At 41.7% G+C, this 25146-nt stretch overlaps 1 protein-coding gene across 5 annotated transcripts in view; it reads right to left on the bottom strand.

Moving 5' to 3' along the window:
• Positions 1-25146, bottom strand: part of LOC147248769 (glutamate receptor 3-like) — a 65864-nt gene that overhangs the window by 23032 nt on the left and 17686 nt on the right. For all 5 annotated transcript variants that reach the window (XR_015119527.1, XR_015119526.1, XM_086226954.1 and 2 more), the window contains 5 exons: positions 10105-10292; positions 3178-3231; positions 2789-2950; positions 2340-2507; positions 1893-1997 (listed from right to left, as the gene is read on the bottom strand). Coding sequence is in view for 3 of the 5 variants with exons in the window: in XM_086226954.1 (XP_086083080.1) it covers positions 1893-1997; positions 2340-2507; positions 2789-2950; positions 3178-3231; positions 10105-10292 (677 nt within the window). In the remaining 2 variants the exon portion in view is untranslated. The remainder of the gene's footprint in view (positions 1-1892; positions 1998-2339; positions 2508-2788; positions 2951-3177; positions 3232-10104; positions 10293-25146) is intronic.

Consider the following 25146-nt stretch of genomic DNA (forward strand, 5'->3'; position numbering starts at 1 on the left):
GTGTTCAGTACTCACTCTTGTTGTCACTGTAGATTGTCTCACACCGACTTTGCGGGTCACTGTGATGTATGTTGCTGAGCTGAGCTATGTGGACAGTATGAGGACATTTACTTTTGGCGCCAGCTTTTTTATTTGGGGGGGGGGGGGGCCTTGTTAGTGTTCAGGGTCATGCAGCTAGCCAAAATGCAGCAGTGTGATTGTGAGTGGTGTGTGTGTGTGTGTGTGTGTGTGTGTGCGCGCGTGTGTGTATTTAGACAGTGACGATTTTGCCTTTGGCTAGCCCAATTATACATCGTCCAATTACAATACTTGGACTGATGTTAGAGTCCAACGGAGGTTACAGAAGTAGAGCTCTGTGTTGTTATTTCAAATAAAATATCAAGAGTTCATCCCAGAGCTGAGCCAGCACCGCTATGAGCAACCTTATCGTTGTCAGGCCAGTAAGGGATAGACAGCATCGTGTTGGTGGCGCTGGGGAGAGCAACAGACTTTCACGAGCTAAATTGCCTCTCTGAGTGAGCCCAGCTTAGGTGCAAAGGTCCATGCTTTTAGACAACAAGGACACACTGAATATGAATACTTGCGGGGGCTCACTCTTCTTGACCGGTTTGATGTCTGGCCTTTCTTTCAATAATGCAAGAGTGACAGTTGCCGCTTTTTTCCAAATGAAATACTGTTTATGGGGCAGCACGGCTCAGGAGGTTGATCAAGAGGTCTGGTGATCAAAGGAGCACCAGTTCTATCCCTGCTCTGCCAGAATCTGCGTTGAAGTGTCCTTCAGCAAGACACTGCCTCTTGTATGGCAGCTTCCACCATCAGCTTGGGTGAATAAGGCAACATTGTGAGGCACTTCGGAGAAAAGAACTAGATAAAAACACTCAATTTAAAGTTCTCCTACAATATGTCAAGAAAGGTTGAGTCAAGAACAACTGGACTTTTTTGTTCTTAAAGTTCTTTGGCTGAAACATCTTTAAGAATCTACAGAAAGTCCACTTGCTTTTGTCTCATCTTCTCTAGATACCCTGATCTGACTGAGAATCCTCCGCGACAAACCTTAAGTCACTCTAAAATGTTCACAAGGGCTGAAGCTTCACTACAGTGAGCTTTGAAGGTGGTCTAAAGGTCGTGTCAGAAGATATCCTCCAAGAAATCGCTGGAAACTTTTTTTAAAAAAAAAATCACATTTAAACAGCCAAGACACTTCATATGCACATAATATGGTCATCTTGCAAAGCCAAGACAAGATTTACAGTGTGACAGGGGTCATTTCTGTCCCAACTGGACTGACACATCACTCACTGGATTGTCACTGATTCTATCCTCAAATTTTTTTAAGTCATTTGGCAGACACAGTGATCCTTTTAAAGTATCGATTATAATTTATTTCTGAGAAGTGATAGGAGATAGACCATGTTATTATCTAATCCAGGGGTTCACAAATTTTCCAGCCCTCTGAACCCTAAAATAAAGGTGCCAGAGACTCACAACCCTGACTATCCTAACCTGACCAGAATCCTAGACTGAAACTAACAAATCCTATTTAAATTCACCCTAGATTCAACTGCTATCGTTTGTCTTCTGTAAAAATTCAAATGGTCCATCTTTAGATTGGATCTCTTGAAATCATCTCGACATTGTTTTCTGGGGGGATTTTAACTTCCACTCATCCAAATGTTTGTAGATCTTCCCTGCTTCCTTCCGCAGAGCTCAACTCAATCTGCATTTTCCAGATTAAAACCTCTGAGGTGATGGTTGGTAAAACACCAGTTTATCTGGCTTTGCAAGACTGATTTATTGGCAACTTCTGTCCTAATTGGAATTTCCGTTCAGTTTCCTTACTACATTACTCTATTAATTAATTCAGTTATAATGGACGCGGTGGAGGCACTTACCCTCCTGGGGCCTCCTGATTTCATTTCATACACATCGATAGTGTAATTAGATCTTCGACCAAACGTGTCAAACTGGATGTTTCCTGTCATACCTTGGACTTGGACCTGTCAGGCACCCAGAAGAGAAATGCGACTGTGATTAGTAACATACAGCAAACTTTCCGATACACCAAGTTGGAGAGTCTCAGTACAGCTGTGCAAGAGAAGTGATGACACATTTCAAATTGTTGCTTTTAGTGCACAGTCGTTGTTTGGAGCTGCTCTTGATCAATGTCAAGAAGTTCACAAGTCAGGGGTGTTGATACTATATTTGCACAGCAAGTAATCATAGGAAGAACATTAGACAACCTTTAAAATGTCAAAAGTGCACCATACAAGTGAAACAATCAAAGGCGGAACTGCATAAGCTGCTGCTTCGCTGTTTACACCGACTGCCCTTGAACCTACCATCTTGAGTGCTCTCTCTATGTCAATGCCTTGGCTCCAGGGTACGGCAGGGTTGGCCAGGCAGTCCCCGGCGCTGCCCCTCCGAGACACGTCCACCCGCTGGCGTCGAAGGTACCGGAAGGCTTCAGCAATCACGAGGATGGCATCGTGAGTCAATGCTGATGTGTACTGAGACAAAAGCCACAAGAAACCTGAGTGATGCACCAGTGACATCATTGCTCCACATCAGACACTGCGCAGGTTATTATCCAAGCGGAAGCACTACTCATGTACGGAGTCTCGATATACAGAATGATTGATACACAATCCGAGCAGTAAAGTGTCTGTTCAAGGACTTTATTCATTTAAGCACTGACAAGATATCTTTACATTTCCTGCTGCCTTGAAAGAAGAGAGGAAACAATATTTGTTAACAAATGTAGCTGCAGCTACAGCTACGCCTCACTGACCTTCAGTGGAGTGTTTTTGGCTTCCGGAAATTCTCTCTCATCAAGACGCTCCCAGCGCTGGAGGAACTGCTGGACGATGGGGCTGTCTGGGTTGATGATCTGGAAGCCTGTGATGTTGGCTCCTCCAGAGAAGACCCTGTCCAGGCTCATGTTGGAAAAACCCTGAGAGCAAAAGAACACAAGTGGCTGATAGTGGAGAAAGGCCTGACCAGTTCTTTTTTCTTTCAGTTTAGTTATCACCAAACACAATTGCGAGTCTATCCTCACTGTAACTCAACAGAACAAACTTTGAATTACTGACGGTTGCATGAATTTGTCCTGCATTGCATCACATAGTTCTGTTTTTGACACTGTGCTGTGTTGGATCGTCTCATGTTCTGAGCTCTCACCAGGTTGGCGAGGATATAGTGGTATCCTCTGCTGTTTTTTCCTGAGGTCACCACCTAGAAGTTGCACAAGGAAAGACACAGTGAGTCACATCTGAGATTCAGAAATGACAAAGACCTTCAACAAAGAACAGCCGGTAAAAAATAAAGGGAAGAAATAAAAGGACGGTTGAAAGCGACATTTGCAAGGGCGAGAAGGAGCATGTGAGCACATTTGTACATTTGTGTGTGTGTGTGTGTGAAAGAGGACAGAAACTGTGATGACAGTGCTTGTTCCTTTCCATTAACTTCAACATGTAAAATAAGGTCAGGGCTCTGGCAAAACCTCCCTCTCGCTCTGCAGCTGCCGGTTCTCTACAGTCTGCCTCCGCCTGTCTCCATTGCACACTCGTCTTAATTAAACCAAAAAGCATTACACTGCACCTGTCTGGGCGAGCAGACACCAAAAGAGAGAGAGAGAGAGAGAGAGAGAGAGAGAGAGAGAGAGAGAGAGAGAGAGAGAGATTCACCAGTTACTTAAAACTTCCTCACCAGCCCCTAAATCATCTCTCTCTCTCTCTCTCTCTCTCTCTCTCTCCATATCTCTCATGAGTGTGATTCTCCATCAATGACAAAGATACCACGGGGGTGGAAACTTGTATGTGTCTTTATACTTTCTACATTCATCCTCAGTTTTGATGCACAGACATCTAATTATCACGTCTGCTGTGACAGTGATATTGTCCACAGTTGAATTTTGATAGACCCTGTCCTTCCCATGAGAGCGAGCAGAAACGAGGCAACAGTGACTTATATTCATATTTAAGAGACAGATGCCATGTAGTGGCTGTAGTAATCGCGAGTACAGGGAAATAAAATTAAGAATTAAAAAATTAATTAATTCCATTTGCGACAATGTGTGGATACAGTGCAGCTGCAGCAGGAGTCAGCTGTTGAATATGGATCACCTCGTGTTGGCTTCTGTCAAAATAATGCTTGTTTTAACACTAATCATGTTTCCCCCCCCCCCCCCCCCCCAAACTGAACCAGAGCATAAAGGTCAGAAGGTCAACAACTTACATATCTGTACAGGATGGAGGCCTTGTTGGAAAGTTTAGAGGATATGAACAAAACCATTTATTTTATTTATTTTTCCATATACCTCAATATCAATATTTGGACAAGTTTGTGGGAATCCCATGAGATTTTCAATTAATAATCAGCAGTAATATAGACATAATAGTCAATTTGGATAAGACTAATAATAGAGCAATAAAGTGGCCCTGGAAAGCAGAAAAGGAAACACCTAAAGATACGTCATCAGATAATGATATCAAATCTTTTCGATGATATCTGATAGGGGTGGGAGAAAATATCAATACTGCAATATATCGTAATGCTTCCTAGGGCAGAACAAATAGGTGCCATTGGTTGTCTATCGTTGGTGTGTGTTTGATCAAGAGGCTCTAAAGAAGACCGAATGATATATTAATTACCCAGTTTCATATTCAGCCGTTACCATCTCTATGCAGTGTCACACCTGTGCCCTTTAAAATCCTTTGCCTAGTCCTCCCTTTATGTTTCATAACTGTCTCTAAAGTCTCAAGAGAGAAAGTCCTTGATGCTCCAAGGTCCTAACGGCTTAGCAATTTTAACAATAAATCCAATTATTTTTCTCGGACATGCATGGGACTTTCAATGGGTCCCACATTATGCACAAGCGCTGTGAAAGTTTTCCTCAAAAGCGCCAGATTCTTAGAAGTCTTTCTGCTTATTGTTTTCCAAATTGTCTTGAAAAAAGCTTTTCATTTGCTATTCATCCATGTGAGATGGAGCTGCAGCGACCCAAGTGCAGAAACACAGCAAGCACTTAATGAAGCTGCAGTGCCTGGAGTGAGTGGCTACAAGTCTCGTTTGTCACCAACACACCAGGCTTCACACGTTTAGATGAGCAGCTCCAACTCCCACCTCCAACACTCTTTCTGACTGTTTCACTGTTAGAAAATAATCAGATGTAAACAGTTACTGCTTACTGTTAACCGGGAGGTTGACGGAAAAACAGACCGTGTGCTTCATTTGGCTACTGGAGAGCACGAGGAGAATTAGTGAATGTGTCATAAAATGGTAATTAGCAGGAGTAATTAGTAAAAGTGATTTGATACTGGGAGATCGGTGCCTCTTCAGTCAGTAGCACCAATTAAAAACAGAACAATAGCTACGCTGTGCTGTAGCTGCTAGCAATAGTTTATGATTGAACCAGAATTCAACAAATCACATCTTTGCAGTCCAACGTGACAAAAACTTTGAAAACCATCGCAGAACTGCGTGACCGCCGACTGCCGAAGGCTCGTTTATGTGAGCGTTTTTTTTTAAAAGATGCCTAAAAGACATGGATCAAGAAAGAAAGGAGGAATATGCACAAGACTTGGTACATTTTTATTCATTTTATCACTTTCTGTGCCTCTCCGGGTTCATTTTTTTCATGAATGTATAGGTTATTTATGAAAGGTTGTAAAATTCTATATCTCAACGAAGATTTTTAAAGTCCTAAAGAAAAACTCTGAAAGCTGAGTCACAGATGTCTCAGAACTGTTTTATATTTGTAGGGTGACGGACGATTCAAGCTTTAGGACAAAAAGTTCAAATTAAACAAGAAGAAAAGGGTGAGAACTTGCAGTTACAGAGTTTGCTCAGTTTTGACAGGTTTAGATTTTTTATGGTTTAACTTGTTGTACCACATATGAAAGTACTGAGGAGTGCTTGACTGTTTTGATCTTCAATAAAAATAAAGGAAGAGGAAAGGGGGATCGGGGAGAGACTTATGCATAGGGCCCAGAATTTTGTGCTACTACACCCTTGGTCATATTTGATATATTAATATTCACTTGGATGTTCATATGTTTGACTTTTTTTTATGCGGTGGAAGACAGCAAATGTAGCTCCAGAGCACAGACGGATGAGAGATCAGTTGACTCGGGTCGCAGCGTCAGCCATCTTCCTGTCCGCCCGTCTGGACCTGCAGGTCTGTTGTGGGCTGTTTGATGCCGGCCTGAGCTGCAAGACGATCAGCCTTAATATTCAGGGGGGAATCGACTCTAATTAAGCAGACTGGAGCCACAATTCAGAGCAGAGCTGGATGTCTGCCCAAGTGCCTTCAAGAGGATTTGACTCCCTTCCCGCTGATGGAGGCGTCTCTTTGTTACACTGATTTGTCATCCGCCTCCTTCAGAACTAGAACGAGCATCCCGAGGTTGATAACTGTCCCTTTTCACCAGTCAACTAATTATTGTTCCACTACTGTGAAGAAAATGTGAGGAGGGATTCAACTGTCAAACAAGTGCATTAACGATTTGTCACACTGGTCTCACTACTCTGATGTTCTTCAGCGCAAAGTCAAATCTTAGTTGTGTGTGATTTTACAGAACTTCTGAAACAATAACTTTATTCTTCATTGCTAAAATAACACAAATGATTGTTTTTGTTGTTGTTGTCGTTCTTGGTCCTGGGACCGCGTACTGGCCTATGGTTCACGTGGAAGATTAATCCCTCTGCGGACACCATCAGCTATATTCATATAGGGCAAATATTTAATGCCAATTTCACCAAAAAAACAAAACAAATGTGCATGGAGTTGTGGCTGCGTTCTTTGTTGTAGTTGTGCTCCTGCCAATTCTCCCACTCGCGAGCGTTTGAAGTTGTTTTTCATTTGGGTTGCTTTTAAGTCGGACTTCTCTAGGGTCTCCTTTGGAAGCTCAAGCTACAAAGACGACTACAAAAACTTTCTCTGTTACACCCTGTTTTCTTTTTTCAGAAGCCATGTTTTGTTTTATTGTTGTAAGAGAGGAAGAAAATTAAAGCCTAAGCACAGATGTTGTTATGGATTTGTGAAGCATTATAGTTCAAGTGGAGGTTTCACATAAAGTATACACCTCTTATTGCGCTTTCATATTCACTTTGTTGAGGTTTCATAGGTGCACTGGATTGTGAAATTGTCCTACAAAACCTCAACAGTGCAAAATAAACGTCCCTCACCTCACTGTGGCCTCTCGCTTATCAGGTTTTTATGAAACTTTTCAAGTGTTGTGTCATTTAGCAGCACTTGAGGGACATCACTGCTATTTGCTAGCATATTAGTCATCAGGATGTTTTTTTTTTAAGTATTAGAGTAAAAACTGGAGGACACTCAGAGGCTGAGGAGATATGACATTATCAGATCTGAGACAAAGTGACTGTTCCTCAACCTATCAAAATTTCATTAAAATCCTCCCACAACTTTTTGAGTTATCTTGCTAATAGACAGATAAACCCCAGAGATCACATGACCTCCTTATGCCATTTTTATGTGGTTAAATTCAGTCGGCCCACTCCACGTTGTAGCAGCTCACCTGATTGGTTAAACGCCAAAAATTTTAGTGACTTTTCACACTTGGAGAGTTCATTCCTTTGCCAAGATGACATCTGCCAAACCCCCCCCAAAAAAAGAAAAAGAAAACGAAACAGATCTGCTCCAAAATGTAACGGTGCTTCCTTGGATCATGCTACACTGCTCTATCACGTTTGGTGAATATCAGCCTCATAGTTTCAGTGTAATCTTGCTGACAGACAGACAGAACCTCCTGGGTGGAGGTAATAATAGCCATAGATGACATGTCATCCCAGTGCAGCAAGATCCTACTCATCGCGTGCAGAATTCCAGTCCCTCTCCGGGTTTCTCAGCCTCCGCGGCACTAGACAGGGACGCTTACACTATATGGCTCTATTCCCACCAGCTTTCAGCCTTCCCAGTTTTTTTTTCTTCTTTGACTTTTTTTTTCTGTGCGTCCAATCTGCAGGAGGAGGCTGGAGGTGACTGGCAGCGTTTATAAATCCACTGTGTTTCTATTATTGATGAAAAAGCCTTAAAGGCGTTTATGGCTCCGTCTTTACTTTACTGAGGGGATGAGCAGACTGCGACTTTTAGAGAGCCTGCAGGGGAGCTAAAATAAAATCCCGTGGCAAATACATCAGCAAATACATCATTCTACAACTTCAAATCAGTTAGCACAAACTGATGCCTTCATGTTAAATCATTTAGAATGCACTCGGTAGATATAATAGCCTGAATGCAGGTATAAAGAGACTGAGTTTTAATGATTCAATAATAAGAAAAATAAAGAAATCACGTGTAGAATGGCTGCTGCTTCCTGACGGCTGAGTGATCTGTGTTTGCTCACCAGCCTTTGAGAGAGATCTTCCCTCAGGCTAGGAGGGTAGGCTATTTATAGTAGGCTCATTGTTGTTGCTGTTATGGGACAGTGTGTCCTACTTACATTGGGAGCTGATATTACATTAAAGCAAGTGTTGATGTCACAGCTCATATAGGGAGTTGCTCTCAATAGCTTACACAGACACACTTCTGACAGACGCTGCTTAACAAGGCCAGCGTTCCCGTCAAACCGCCACAGTAAAGACACGACGAGCGGACTCCGTCGGACATGACACCACCAAGTCTTTATGTGACTGGATAACTTGAATATAATACGAAGATACATTCAACGTAAAGGGTGCAGAGCAAAGCAAATGTATCTTAATTAATGGAAATGTTCTGTGCTGTCACTGTAAATATCGCCCTGCGTCTGAGGAAATGAAGACAGATCTGCGGCCAAGGTCAGGAAAAAAAGTTGTCAGCCCGGCAATAATGAAGATCATTATGGAGAGGGCAGAAGCCTTTACACACCAACATCTGAGCAAAGAACAGAAGGTTAAGATGTGCACAGGATTTACGACATGCACGTGCACTCCTCACACACATGCACACACACACACACACACACACACGCACATGCACAAAACTAACAATAACTGAAGGCTTATTCATTTTTAACAAGTTCCTCTGCTGTGCAATCGTGAGCAGTACTTGTAGAAACCCAAATGGAGGGGAAATATACAACCTTCATCTACAAAAACCCGAACAACGGAATCTGTCATCAAGGAACAAAAGAAATAAGACACATGTTGATAAAAGACAAGTACAACTCCTGAATTGAGGCTGTAGAGTGGAACATTACAAAATAAACCTCCATCTTAGCTGACTCAGTTGTTAGTATTCAGGCAGGGGCAGTGGAGAAATCATTCTGAGGGTCACACAACCCCCGGGAAATGACTTGTTTGACTCTCACAATTTGATTCTTTTTGTGTGATAACATTTTGAGAACATTATTTCAGTTATTTATCCGAATTCGAGTTAGCAGAGGGCTGACCACAAGTTGCAAGCTTGGCCACCATAGGTGTGTTAAATGCAGAGAGGTGTACCTGGTGGTAATGAGCTTCACGAGCGCTGTGTGAACTTGTTTGGTTAATATGAGGATATGATGCACAAGAGCTTTAAGGTGGAGGGTGAGGTTGCGGCACCTCTCTCTGCATGAGGGACACTTAACTAATAAAATAAACCATCTTAATGTCCCTCCATCCATACATGCCCTAAAAAATTCATTTGCAAAGACACATGTGTATCCTAGCATCTAATCTTCCAAATGAAATTGACTCATCATTTGATCAAATTCCCAGTTATCCTTCATTTAATAGACTTTTGTGAATCAAGCGCTCTCTAAGGTGCCTTTTCAGTTTGCAGCGTCATTAACAAACAATGAATGTGACTACTGTTGCTCACCACGGCAACAAAATGAGGTTGTTTAATTTCCTTCATATGCCTTTGGCCTAGGTTACCTCAAACGACCTGAATTCAAAAAAGGATGTGGGTGAACGTAGCAGTCTCACCCTCTGGAACATCCTCCTCTAAATGAAACCGCGAGCAAACACGATGGCGTAATAAGAAATGAAAGTGTGGAGTCAAGCAAAGGGTCTTCAAAATGAATATGAGGGATAGACGGTGTGTTCCAGCTAGAAGGCCAACTACGAGCATTTAAGGACATTAGTTTTCCAGCAGGCTGAAGTGTTGGGAGTGTTGGCTACCTGCTCCAGTATTGAGTTAATCCGGTCCACCTCACAATCGATGAGAAAACGCTTCTCCTGACGACGGTCCATCTCCTCGATGATGCGTCTGTACTCTGTGGGGTCAACGATGTTCCCCACTGAGCGGGCAGTCACCTGCCAGTTATTGGCCACAGCCGACTCCATGATGGCCTGGAGGATTGCAAAACCTGGAGGAGTAGAGAGAGAGAGAAAAGCTTTAATACATTTAGCAACAGGTAAACCTGCTGAGAATCCAAGCTGCAATAAATAAAATCTCCAATAAATGCAGTTGACGTGTTCACTTTGAAAATCTTCCTGTTGGGCCACAGAGAGAATATGAAATTTTTGTTCAACTTGAAACACAGCTAATAAACATGCGCCAGCGTATGATCTGTTAAAACTAATCAGTCAAAATAAATGGGAGACAGACGTCTCGCTGATAGAAGGCTGGTGTTTTAAGAATTAAACAGGTGGGAAGGACCTGGATCCACATGGTTCTCTGAGGCTGAGCTGGTAAACTCCAGCCTATAGATGGCGGGGCTGCTGAACTAGTGCTTGACACTAGATTTCACGTTCCATGTTTAGATTTAATGTTTTGTTCTACAGACTAAAACATGCCAGTAAATACAGCACTTGCAAAAGTGTTTATGTGGTTTTAGAATGCTGCTTGCTAACAAGTGGCTGAAAGAGACTACAAACGTTTCCGAGAGCGGAAGATTAAAGAACAAATGATGGGACATTGACATCCGTCGTGTGTTTTTTGCTTAAAATAATGTTACAGTATCTTTGTACTTCTAACGATCGTATTTACACTTACAAAAACATAAAAGTGCTGCTTCTTGGTGAGGATTAGCATGCTGAAAATCCATGGAGATGCTAAATTCCAGGCTGGCCTACAAAAATGCATCATCCCTTCAGCATTCTATTGTCTTTACTTTCGCTTGTCTTGCACTTGTGTTTTATTCTCATGACTGTCACTGCGATGTCACCTAAGCCCCCCACCCCATCAGTAAAGTTTTGCCTTCACTCATCTCATCCTATATATCCAGTTCTGTCTTGTCTTATTATCTTTTTATCTAATCTCGACTTAAGATCTAACAAAAGATTATGTGAAAACGACGGTAGCTACACTAAAGGTAGACAGGAGACATTGCAAAATTAACTACCTTCTCATTGTAAATTGATGATGCTGTCTTTGCAGTGTTAACAAAAGGTCACCTCAGTCTTTCTTACCTGACTGAGGAAATAGAGAGGACACGGACACGGACACGGACACGGACACACACACACACACACACACACACACACACACACACACACACACACACGGACACACACACGGACACACACACACACACACACTCTAGCAAAAACACTCAAATAGACTGCTAAAGAAGCAGTTTGTTAAGCACAATTGTTCAATGGCAGCTTCAGGTTGCAGAGCTGGCCGTACCCAGGGATGAATCAGCACATGAGGCGTATGAAAGGAGGACGCTGATCTAACAGCAACCCCGGCTGGGAAAAGCTACGAGACACACAGAGGAATCCGGATTGCTCCACTGAGAGTACACAAAGGGGGTTAAAGGATTCGTGGTCAGCAGTCATGACCGGATCTTGTTTTCAAAATACGTTGGTGGTGACTGAATGAAAATAAAAAGAAACAGAAAGTTTGCAGTTTTTTTTTTTTAATTCAGTTTGGGAAAACAAACATGTGGATGCAGGAAAATGATAATTATGTCCGCACTCTTTTTATTTGAAGTCCAAATTTCTCGACATTCAGTCCAACTGCGTGTTCAGTGACATTATCTGAAGGCTGCTGGTTGGTATTTGTAAATGTGGGCATATATATATACAGTAGTAGTCGTGCAGGTGAAGTGTGTGATTACTGGGATTGTTCCAAGGAACCAGAAGGTTTCATGGAGCTGATTCACCAAAACATCTGTTAGGGGAGGGCTGATACATTGACACACATTATTTATGCTAACACAGCCAAGCTAAGAGTCTTTTTGGGGATAATTTAATCAGTTTGGGTTTTGAAAATTCATTTTGCAGAGTTTGATGGGTGAAAAATGATGACTGAAGCAACTTATAATATCTATCTTAGCGAAGCACATTTTATAATATCAACAAATTCGAAATTGACAAAATAGCATCACAGCGATGCCCCAGCTACCACAGAGTGAATAACAATCTGTTACAAAAGTTGATTTAAAAGTCCTATGTACATAATTACTTTATATCGCAATGTGATTTCCCTCTGGGTCACAGGGATGAGATCATTACAAACCCAGTGGCTGACTAAGTGATGGGTCACTGCCAGAGGCACAAGGCCATGTTGCTGCCTAAGTGATCAATCTCTTGTCAAGCATCAGTTCTGTCCCTAAACAACAGATGCGATACTGGCTATGTTTGGAGGTCGGTTTAATTTTATTTGAGAAAAAGTTTAGCAGCATGAAGTTTTGCTGGTTTTCCACCTCAGTTTGAGGTTTCAAAGTCTATTTTGAGGGGACAGCATGGCTCAGAGGTAGAGTGGCCGTCCAGCGACCGAAGGGTTGCTGGTTTGAACCTCACTTCCCCCGGTGACCACGTTAAAGTATCCTTGAGCAACATACTGAACCCCTAATTGCTCCTGATGACCCTGCGACGGACTGGTGACCCGTCCAGGGTGAACCCCCAGCCTCTCACCTGATGTCAGCGGGGATAGGCTCCAGTGCCCCCACCACCCTTAACGGATAAGCGGTATAGAAAATGGATGGAAGTCCATTTTGAAATGGTAATAATTTGAAATTAAATGTGGAAATGTCTGATTTGTCTGCAGAATGCACGTAAAATATGCTTACAATGAATGCAACAATGCTGTGAGACGAAAATCATGACAGCACAAAGTGGGCTACAGAGCAGCCATTAATAAAGAAGCATCTGTGAGGACCAGTGATCCTTGAAAAGATAATTCAGACTATGGAGCAGAAACAGCAAAATAAACAGCAGCTCCTGAGACCCATCATGACCAGGAGTGAGTGAACAGATCACGCATTTGCATATTTCTATTATCTGAAGAGCAGCACAGAATGTGTAGAGTGGTGGTAAAATGCACAGTGAAGTGTTACATTATAATAGGCAGGAAAAAGGTGCAGACAGTTTTTCCTGTTAACAGTCAGCGGTGTACAACTGACGGGGCCGACTGGGCAGAAGCAGGATCACAGTCTGTGCCATGTGAAGCACAACTGCTGATTCTGTACAAAGTTATTATGGTGATGAAATAAGCAAGTGTTAAATTTTCTGATGTGATGTCAACTACACATGCAAACAAAAAGGGTTACAACCCAAAATAATTTTTACTGAGAAGGAACACCACCTACCACTGCAGGGCTTCCTCCCACGGACCAAAACATTCACGCTAGTCTAATAGTGACTGTTTTGCCCCAAGGTGCCTCTATAACCCCCAGCAGCATCCATCAGGGAAATGGCTTTCCTGGGCAACTTATACTCCATTTCCAAAGCTCAAAGCCATCCAAGGAAAATACAGACTCTGGGTGGTGAAGTACCTACCGGCACAGAGTTCTAATACTTTTTGTGATTAAATATATAAATCAAATATAAATTGAACCAATCACACAACCAGAAACAGGTGGGAGAAGACAAGGACAGGGGAAGGAGCTGATAGGATAAGACCCACTTGGAACAGGGCAGTGGATGAGTGATGAACAGGTGTTCACAGTAATACGAGGGAAAAGGACAAACACAGGAAGTGAGGCACAAAGGGACACACAAAGGCAGTGCATGTCAAAATAAAACAGGAACTACCACAAAACAGGGTGAGGGACAGTGACAGTCCTGTCTCATACTGCATACAGTAGCTAGTAGTATAACATTCAAAAACAAACTCATTTGCACCGCATGATTTAATCGTTCCTCAGTCTGTTTTTTTAGTGTTTTGTAACCAGTCCTCATTGAATCAACAACAAATCCTACTGTATCTACTGCACGCTGGCGTTTCACAAGCTAAATGAAAGCTGACTCCTCTCTATTACAGTCAAGTGTACAGCCTCTGCAGCACGGAGCAGACTTCCATGACTGCTAACATCATCTGACTAATGTGCATCTTTTCAATTTCAGAGATGTAAAAAAAAAAAATTAGATTGCACTGCAGCAACAACAACAACAACAAAAAAATGCAGCTGTTTGCATCTGCTCACCAGCAACGGTTACTAATGGACATGTGAGATGACATGTTCTCAATAGAGCCTCTAAGTATTCTGAGCACAGCGCCTCAGCTGACATGTTCGCCTGTCATTCCCCCCCGCTGGTGACCTTCACAGCGAAGTGCTCGGCAGACAGATCAGGTATGGCCTTTAAAGACAAGTGACTCTCACTGGGCGCCACTTTGGAAGCAGAGAAGCATGTCCACACGCCTGGCTCTCTCCGAGGGTCAGAAATTCAAAAAAAAATTAAAGAAAAAAAAAAAGAGGCCAGTGAATCCATCCTAAAGAGTCAGATGACAGATCAGATGGTGCTGAGCTCCCGCTGACCCCAGATTGGCATTGTCCAGACTGGCGTTATCTGGCATACGTGTTCTTTTCTTTATCAGCTCAAAGATATCAAAACAAGAATCCGGTGGAGTATATTTCTGCTGTCGGAGGGGAAATGAAAAGGCAGCATCTGAGTGTCAGCTCTCCTCCCAGTGTTCTGACACACAGTACTGAACACTATAAGCCTGGATATGCATGACACCCTGAGACGTGTTAGCAGTCGCTTAAGAAAAAGGATTTGAGAGGATTTTGTAAATGATTCCCTTGAGAGTTTTATTTTTGTTCCTTTTCTGACAGTAAACTAAGCTGGATATATTGGACTTACATTTATGTAGCTTGTTGATGTTAAGCTACTGAGTAACCTTCATTAAGCGGCAATAAAAGCTAAGTTTGAGAGTCCTGAAGTGAAGTAATTAGCAGATTATGATATTCTGTGTATTCTCTCTTCAATATGCAAATGTATAAATGTCAAAGGGCATCTAAAGTCTCTTGGTGAATATTAACACTGGGGTGATTTATCAGTCGCTGCACAAATGACAAGGCTTTTGGTCCAGGAGTTTTGGTTGACTTTGTAAACAGATGGTGCCTTTTACAACAGCCAGCAGGCAGGACGGCCATCAAGGGCATCTTACTGAGTCAATTATTCGGCATTGTCCTAAAAAATAATACATATTCAAAATCAGGAGCATATTTTCATGAGGCTATACATAGCGCAGAAAACATATTTACTTCCCATACAAGTAAAAATGTTCCACAAATACAGCCGTGACGTCAATGAGCACATGACTTACATCACAGATTCGCTTTACTTGACCTGCTGCATTAAAACTTAAAAGAAAAGAACAGTCTTTGTGAGCAAGCAGCAGCTATCAACAGACAAAAGCATAAAGCAGATTAAAGATAAAAGTAACATTAACACAAATAGTGCTCCATAGCTACTGATGTGCAAGTATAATTTGCAACTATTTACTAAAAAACCTTCAATTCATTGTTTGAAGAGGGAAAATGAGTGACATTATTTCCTTTATTCACGTACTTGTCGGTGCATCTGCTGCTATCGGCTTATTCTGCACATTCAATTTCTACACTGAATAAAAAAAACACACATATTTTACAAATGCATGCGCTCAAAGCAACAACCGATTGTGAAACGACTGCTTTTAAGACACTATAGATCATGAGACAGAGTGAGAGTTATCGCCACATCTGTGTGCAGTTAACTGTGCACCGCTCAACAGGAAAATTTGCTCTTTAATCAAACTACAAATCAGTTTTGGTGTTGTCAGTAAGAAAATAGGACAAAACCCTGCAGGAACAAGTGGTGACATGAATTAGACCTTTAGTGTGGTGATCAAATCACGTACATGACATTTACCCGGCAACAGTCACACTGAGAAGCCAACCTTCTGTCTACTGTGTAATATAATGGACTTCAGCTATTATAGGTCAGAATACTTGTAACTAGGACACTTTAAGAACAAGCTAGCATCAGCCTGTCCCATCTTATAATACCACTTTGTACTTCACTGTAGCACAAAGAAGGAACTACTCATCCAATCTCTGGGGCCTAGCCCACATGCATACACCTATTTTTAAACATGGATTTTTTTTCTATGTGTTCTGGCCTTTTTTTCCACAAGCGAACTGTCCTTTTGGACACTGGCAACCTTGCACGTTGACATCTGGATGTGCAAAAGCAGAGACTCTGGTTAACGATGAGGAAAACGGATCCCTCAAGATGTCCTTCTGTCCTCTCGCCAGGCTGTCATTATAAATAAGAATCTGATCTTAATTGACCTGTCTGGTTAAGTAAAAGGTTAAATGAATTCAAATAAGACACCAAGGTCCCCTCTTCTCATGGTTCTAATCAATCACATGTCCTCCCTTGATTCATCACATGCCCCTTGACTTCCCGCTGCTAATTCAACATGAATTACTTTTGTTGGCTTAGCTGTCGTGCCGTTCAGTTGTGCATTCTATCATTTACTACATTACGCCAGCAAGCACAAACTCAGTGGACATGGATGGTCCTGTGATATGCAGTTTTTAGCGTTATCGTGCACAGAGATTATTTATAAAACTCTGCAAAAAACTCCAGATGGTTTTTCCCATCATTCTTAGGCAAGTAACCTTCACTAAGACCAATGTGTACTTACATGTGTGTATTTTCAAATCAATAAGCTCACAAAACTAGACACTACATTCAAATACGCACATGTTGTTTCAATTTACTATTCTACAAACACAATACTGAGAATATGTCCTCTAGTCACATTCAAGTCTACGCACACAAAAACACACAATGTGCTTGGACACTTCCTCACAAAATGTACTCAAAAAAGAGAAAAAGGACATGCAGCAACTGTTTGAGCAAGCAACACAAAGCAGAGTTGGCCGGCGTGTGGGATTCTTTCAATCTACAGTATGAGTTTAGCAGCCCACACAGCCCTGCCGCTATGTATCCCTCCGAAATGGTGTTCTATGCCGCTCACAGGATTACTGGGTTCAAGTGCTACAATGATAGTTGTACTGTAGGTTACTCACAGTCATGTAGAAGTGATTTGGAGTAAAGCAACGTTTAAATGGCCTATTTTGGTTGTTTTCCTTTAGCAATTGGCTAAATCCTGAGGAAAAAAATCTGGATTTTGATCAAATGCAGAGTATTTAGTAAGAGATGCATTTCCTGCGCATTGAGCTGCTGGAAGTCTAAATGAGGATCTGTTAGCCACGTGTTTCTTCTTGTCCGTCTTGGGCAGCGGCTCACATGAGGGCAGAGCGTGGTGTGCAGTCTCTACTGTGAGTCAGACATCCCTCCGCCTCCCTGGAGAAGGTGACCTCTTTAAAGTCCTCTTGCAGCCATCTGAACCGACTTGTTGTCATGGGATGCCCAAAGCTGAGCGCAACACCAAAGGGAACTCAAATAAAGCCACTGAATGTACTTCAGACAAATCTGCAACAATCTAAGGACCTACAGTAAGAAGACTGTTGTCAGCGGGTGAAGCTTACAGAGCCAGTGAAATAAAAGAGGATTAAAGCTACCAAATGTCAGTAAAAGGACACTTCTGAGTACAATTAGCCTAACAACGCCTACTCCTGAAGCAGGCCAATGCAGATAACTGCTCCCTGTTCCAAATTAGCCAAACTGCAAAGAGCCCTGCACCCCCACACCACCCACTCCTGCTGCATCCTTGATCAAAGCTAATCACATTACTTCTTATCTAATGACAAATGTGCTAACAGAATGCTGCACTTTTTTTCCCACAATTCCTTACGTAATTCATAAACTGATGATGAAGTTGTATGCCCATAAAGACTTACAGGAACAGAGCAAACGTATTTGTGTTTGACACAAAGAAATGGGGTAGACTGGCTCATGCCCATCACTGAAAGCTGTTCCTTTTCTTATATATATATATATATATATATACATACGTGTGTGTGTGTGTGTGTGTGTGTGTGTGTGTGTGTGTGTGTGTGTGTGTGTGTGTGTGTGCATACATACACATAAGTATTAAATATTAAAAAACACATCTCTTTAACAAATAAAAAATGGCATTTCCTCTTGGGCAAACTGGGAACTGCATTTCCCATCAATCTCTTTCATAATGCAGAAAGACGACTGCTGTAATGGCCTCGCGTTATCCTGAAAGCAAGTGTCCAGAAATAGATGAGAAGAAGCAACAGAGTCAAGGCGTAAACCAAGCAAACAGAGGGGCTCTCTCTATTAGTCACCTGATTTCTTATTCAGCAAGGACAGTGCAGATTAGATATGACACGATCTTACAGAAAGAGCAGAGGGGGATGGGAGGGGTGTTCAAATTTCTGAAGTAAAAAAAAAATACATTTGGTGCATCTGACAGCATGTCTGACAGTGCTTGGCCCTCTGTGCCATTTGCTGTTTTCTGACGCAGGAGAGGCACAAAGGCTTTGCTGACTCCTCTGTTCCTTCGCTCACTCTCCGCCTCCGTACAGTTTCATTTTCTTCTCTATTCATTTCAAGATGTGGCTATTTCTTCTTCCCGAGACACCAGTATTTAGCTGAGGAGCAGGAGAAAATCGCTACACTTCTCTCATTAGCAGAGGGGAACAGACATTTAAAATAAAACAGGGAAAGTTGGATCGGACCTGTTGGTGCCAGTCCCAGCTTCATATGACTGTTTCGTCATGTGTTACATGTGTTGGTTGCCTTTGTGTTCTGTGTGTCCCTCCTGTTTTCCTGTATCTCTGCTTCATTCCTCATACCTTCTTTGCATCAGGCTGGTAAGTGGTGCTCTGTCTTTTCTATCCGAACAGATTTCTCCCTCTTCACCTGTTCTCGCTCCCCTGATTAGCTCTGCTAGTTTATGAGCCAGTTCAGCTGCCCTTGTCATTATATGCAGCTTCTGTTTCTCGTTGGCTTCCATATCACATTTCAATTTCAGCGAGAGTTCACCATAGCATTTGGTGAGTACAAACCAAAAACAGAACCTTTGAAAAGGAAGTAGCCAGGTTGCACTCAACTAGTCCGTAACATTCTGATGAAGGCCGGGCTGAAACATTTGTCCTTTGCTCCCCTGTGCTTTTATTAAAAGTATAGTATAAAAAATCCTTCTTTAACTTTCCCAGACAAACATCACTCTACGACTTCTTAATGAGATTTTGTGTTTCAATGAAATGATTCTCCAATCTGCCTCGTCATGCATTTGGGTCCTATTTTCTTGCGGTCCAGTGGCCTATAGGTTTGGTGGGAAAGGTTTTAAACTGATGAATATGGTTCAATAAACAATCATCTAACACTAAGAATTGTAATGTTGCTTCTACAGTAGCCTAGAACGGTCTCCTCTTCTTGGTTAAACCTGAATGTCTTTGCCAAGCAGCACAAGGTTGCTAGCGCCAGCATACGATTTTTAGCAAATGTAGAATGAGCAATTACACCAATCGTCTACTATACTAGTAGAGGGGGATACTCATGTCACCTCCATGGCTATGCAAGTAGATCTTGAAACATTTTTCTGCCCCCTTTGAATAAAATGCTTCGATGGATTTATTTATCGTAACTCTTTAGACGAGCAAGGACCTGACAACCGCTGCTAATTAAGGACAGACTTAAGTTTCATAGCAGCGTTAAGCGTAGACAAGCATGGAAACATAAACACGAGGGTAAAAGATGGCAAATATGACTCCTCCAAGTTTCAGGCTCCTTATTAACAAGATGTCAAGCGGTTTGATGTCTAAAATCATTTTAAACACCTCCATATAATAAACATAACAGTAAAAGAGTGTTTGAGTCTCAAAACAAATATGCAGCAAGTTGCTCTGGGCAGCTTCTTCATTCTTAACATAAAAGGCGTCAAACACCGATATCAGCTGTTTGTAAAGAGCTAAGATTGCAATTCCCGCACGACACTTTAAACTGTCACAATCAATCTCACCTTTAGCACACTCACAGACATCTCCACATATTTTTCAAAAAGATATTTCTCCATGTCTTGATCTGCCTAATGGGTGACGGGAGGTATCTCTGATTTGATGTAATGGCACCTGATAGAAAATGCTGCAGCTGTCAAAGTCATTGGAGTGGCTTTAATACACATCTTGCAGGGCTGCACAATACATCCAAGTTTTATTTTATATATATATACTGTATATATATATATACACACATACATACATACATACATATATAAAATGACCTTTTACAAAATCCAAATCACAAGAGATGCTACATTATTTGCTAAAGGCAAAATGTATGTACAAATACTGCACTAAATCAAGTATTGTGGTGCAGCAGAGAAATATCAGCCTGTAAACTACATTCTACAGACAACGGCTCAAGTCAAAGGGGACGACAGCGAGGCAACAGTCAGCCGATTGGATGATGCAAAACAAAGATAAAAATCAATATTAACAATATAGCAGTTAGATTTAGAAGTTATTTACAGAGTCAACCATTCTGCAAGACTCACTCATCTCATGCAGGAAGATCAGAGCGGCCCGGAAGTCTGTAATCTTATACTGCCATATAAGATTACGTCCATTACTACAGGATTTTGTCAATAGTGTCCTCTCCCATTAGTCAAGTGTTGAGTCACCACCAGCTGCTGCGTCTGCAACAATACTGCAGAAATAAACACTAACAGATATTTGGTGTTATTTACTTTGCCAACCTTGTTTGAAGAAAAAAAGGGTTTATTTGAGATCACATGGAGAATTATTGAAGTGAATCAGCGATATCTGTGATTGGAGCGCACTGTTGCCATGGAAATGTTTACTTCTATTGTCACTATTGAGTTTCACAAGTTCCTGTGGTCATTTGAGAGGTTCCTGGCTGCAGAAATATGATTTCCCTTTCTGATGAGAAATGTGGAACATTTATGTAATATGTTTGACACCAGTGATGATGCAAAATGAAAAATGTACTTCTTTTAAATAACGTCTGGTCAGAAATATTGTTTGCAGTTATTTATGGGGTGAGTAGCTCTTGAACTAAAACAACAGTCTGGTGCCTTTTGCTGTTTTTATGGTCACCTGCTGACTGTTTGGCTCGGTTTCAGTTATAAAACTCTTTATACGTCAATGCAGAAAATGAATGTGACATTTACATCCATCTCTACTGAGTTCTACATCTCACAATGTAGTAAGAATCAAAGAGCATTAAACGCTACTAGCAGGAGCTGTCCGAGGTCCTGAACAAATATGACTGCACTGAAACAAGCGTTCTCTCCTCCAAACACGGTCGAATCTGCCCACAGCAAACTACCTGAAACATGCGGCTGGACAGAAAATCCTTCTTTTGAAATGAACATTTTTTTTAATATTATTATTCATCCTTGTCAGTTTAGCAGCGTGTGCAATCCTGGACTGCTGTAATAATGACCATGTTCGCGCTGTTACACAGAGACGCCCGCGCTGTCTGTAATGAGACCGAGTCTTGCGATTCCCCTTTTCAAGTAAAGAACACAGTTTTACAAACTGCTCAAAGTTATGTAATGTTGGAGGTTGTTGTAGGTCCACGAGCGCTGTACTTTCTCATGAGGGATAATGATGAGAAGATGTGTATTCATATCTGACAGAGCGATAACTTTAGAACAAGAAGCTGGGCTGATTAATGGCGGCTTGATCTCCGATTCAAACATTATCCACGCTGAGAAATAAAAAGCATTTTCAACTTATAGGCCTGGAGAAACTGTTTTTGGTACACTGCATAAATAATTCTCACACATGATTTTGTAGACACAATGGGCTCAATTCTGCAGTGTGAAGCAGAAAGTCTGTAGCTTGCATGTTGTTTGATCTCGTCTTCTCGCTGCACTGCCTCTGCATGCGTGGATGTGCACGGATCAATTGGTGCCTTTTTTTGGGCGTCTGGCAGGGAAGACAAGAGCGCTTAATAAGAGTGAAGGTTTGCAGAATCCCTCAGACAGCGAACGCCTCAGCTGTATATTCTCAGTGAACGCACACTGCCCTTTGAGGTTTTTACCAATGAGCCCGCACAAACACCTTTCCAAGTGTAAAAGTAAAGAAAAACTAATTTCCACAGAGCACCTCCAATTCATTCACAGTCGCATGTGTCCTCTGTTGGAAAACAAAAAGGAACTGTTCTATTCTTTATTAAATCTGACATAGTCCTGTCTAACCTTGCAGATTTTTTTTCTAAGGAGCTGCCTTAAGTTTTCTCATCTGCATGTCTCTGTTGTTCAGGATCCTTTGAAAGCCTTTAAAAGCACCTTTCACTCTCTACTTGGCTATTCTGTTACATGTGTGTCCCAGTCCTGCTCTCTTTTGCTCTCTCTATGTTCTCTAGGAGGTATAATAAAGTCCTTGAAGCTGCTCTCTTGAGGCAGAAGGGCTTGATTGATGAATATCTGTCCCAATATAAAGACCTGGGACCAAAACAGTGTTTACCCACAGAAAGGAGGGGGGGTTGAAGCCTCTTGATATGTGTCCATCTCAAAATGAAGGTGTTCACAGAGTGGAACAGCTGCCATCTCTCTCTCTCTCTCTTTCTCTCTCTCTTCTACTTTGTTAATGAGCCTCTGTGCCTGACTGCTGAGTGCAGCTCTTTAGCGGCGTGCAATTAATCAGGCGTTTCCTTGTGGAGACAAAACCAAGCACACATTCAACGGCAGGGCAGTGTGATTACACACCCAACGTGAATTCTCCACCATCGGGACCATCACCATTTGTCAGGGGTGCAGGAGAATGCATGAAAAGATGCAGTTAAGGTTATGAGATTGCAGTATTTCACTTTGATGGCAACAAAAAGACCTTAAGATCTAGTTTGCATGAAGTAAAGCACATGAATCAGGAGGACTACATCAGACCGGGGATTAGATTTCACTTCTCAATACATTTTAGTGCTAAAAATAAAACAAATCTGAAGTTCAATGGCGTTTCTTTTTTAAATGCAATGCTGTGGCTGAGTAACACCAGCAACTGAATAATAAGTATCCATCAGTGCCTGAGCTGAAATCCCTAACGTTCATCATTCGATAAAATGAGCTGCCAAAGAATGAAAGACAGAATGTGCTGTACCTCATTAATGAAACAATCACCCCCAAGATACATATAAGACAAAGAGATTTCAATTATTGAGACCTTAATGGCTTCAAGAAATGTTTTTTTTTAATTTCATTTTATTTATATTTCATAACAGAAGTTGGAAAGTTTTTCTATTAAAGGAATGCAGCAACTTTTAAGGACATTGCCATCCCGTTCAGAGTCACACAAGAAGATAGATACTCTTCTAGTTAGCTTAGCACAATGAATGGTCGCAGGTGGGAAGTGTTAGCATACCGTCGCAAAAAGTCAACAAATTCCCTCCCCTAAATGGTCTTTTTGCCTTGATTACAAGGGTTATGGATAACATTCATCATAAAATAAGAGGATATTGTAATTTTCTAATCAGACTCAGCCAGAACTACTTTCCTGACTCGGTGCAGTGATTTCACACAGTATCTCAAAAGCACCAACTTTAGCCAGCAAAAGAAAATCATCCATCTTTAACTAGAAGAGCGACTGCTGCCACTAATCATGGCTGACTTTTTAAGAGATGATGATGATGATGATGAATACTCTGAATTATTTTTGATGGAGGCATGCTAACAGTTGCCACTCTACAATTCATTGTGCTAAGCTAACTAGCAGCCAGCTGGTGGTTTCTAATATATTCACAGATAAAGGAAGGGTATCTACTGTATTTTCTTTTCTGGCTCTGGAGGTGATGGTTAATAGGTGAACCCATCCAAACAACCACCCAAGTCTTACAGCCAGCATGCTCAAATTTAGACTCTCTCTTCACTACTTGGCCTTCTTCTTGCTTGAAATCAGCAATCCTGATGAATTAAATTAAAGTTTAACACTAAAACTGTCCGATTCTGCTAAAAAAGTCTGCTAGCACCATGAAAGACTGACTAGGGTACACCTTGTCATGGCTACGCAATTTACAGTAAATCAGCTCAGCATTAGTCAACCTGGCGAGGTCCTACTGTCAGTGGCCAGCTGGTAATGCACAGATGTTCCTCAGTTCTAGAGGTCTCTTCTGCCGGCAGCTATTAGCTGTGTAATGAAGACATTTTATCCAGGATAAATAGGTAAAGTTGGACTGCAGCAGATAAACATGTCTCCATTGGCCCGCACATGTAAAGTTGATTTTTTTGTGTGTTATGTGTCTCCTAGATTTGTGTGTGTGTGTGTGTGGGGGGGGGGGCTGCTGCTGAATGACTGCCTCAGTTTCCCCTTTTGTATCACTTATGTTCATCAAACAATCGATTCTTCAAATGAGGCTTGGGCTGTGTGAAACAGTAGCAGACACCTGGAAAAAGCGTCTGAGGGAAACAAACTCTGCTCATTATTTAGTTACATTGATGGTTCCTGTTAGATCAGCGCCATACTGCTGTCACAAGGAGGCATCTGCAACATGAAAGTGCAGTTGAACCTATTTGATGTCAACACTGTTTTCAAATTTGAAACACGTTGAAAATTAAATGTGTAGTTTATGCATGAGTACATTACACAGCGTCTCTGGGCATTTTAGTTTCTTTTACATTCAAAATCCCATTATACAGATAGAGTTTTGATGGTCGTCCTGCCTTCAGGCAATGATAAAAGATCTCTTTAATGGTGTGTGATGAAAGGGAAGACAGAGTCCACTACTCCAACATCTGCAGCGAGGGATCGACAGCTCTTGTTTAATGATTTTTTTTTTTTATCATTTCAAGCAAACTTTAAGATGCTCTTGCTTTTGTTCTTATGAAAGGCTCTGTTCAGACGTAGTAAGAGTCTCGTTAAGGGACAGACATTCCACGTATAATTATAAAAATGCCTCTTTAAATATATTACTGTCATGTCCTCCTACAAACTATCAGCACACACTCACACACGCAGAGCCCCCCGCTCCTCCCCATCCAACCCGAAACAGAGCCCTAGTCTTACAATGAAAATTAAACTGACACGTGGACAAGTGGCAACTATTTTGCTCCAAAGCCTTGACAGGGAGGAGAGGATATGGGGTGGGGGTGTGTGTGTGTGTGTG

The sequence above is a fragment of the Aulostomus chinensis genome, chromosome 15 (assembly GCF_037954235.1).
Source record: "Aulostomus chinensis isolate RoL2024-O1b breed Wild chromosome 15, RoL_Achi_v1.0, whole genome shotgun sequence".
Classification (NCBI taxonomy): Eukaryota; Metazoa; Chordata; class Actinopteri; order Syngnathiformes; family Aulostomidae; genus Aulostomus; species Aulostomus chinensis.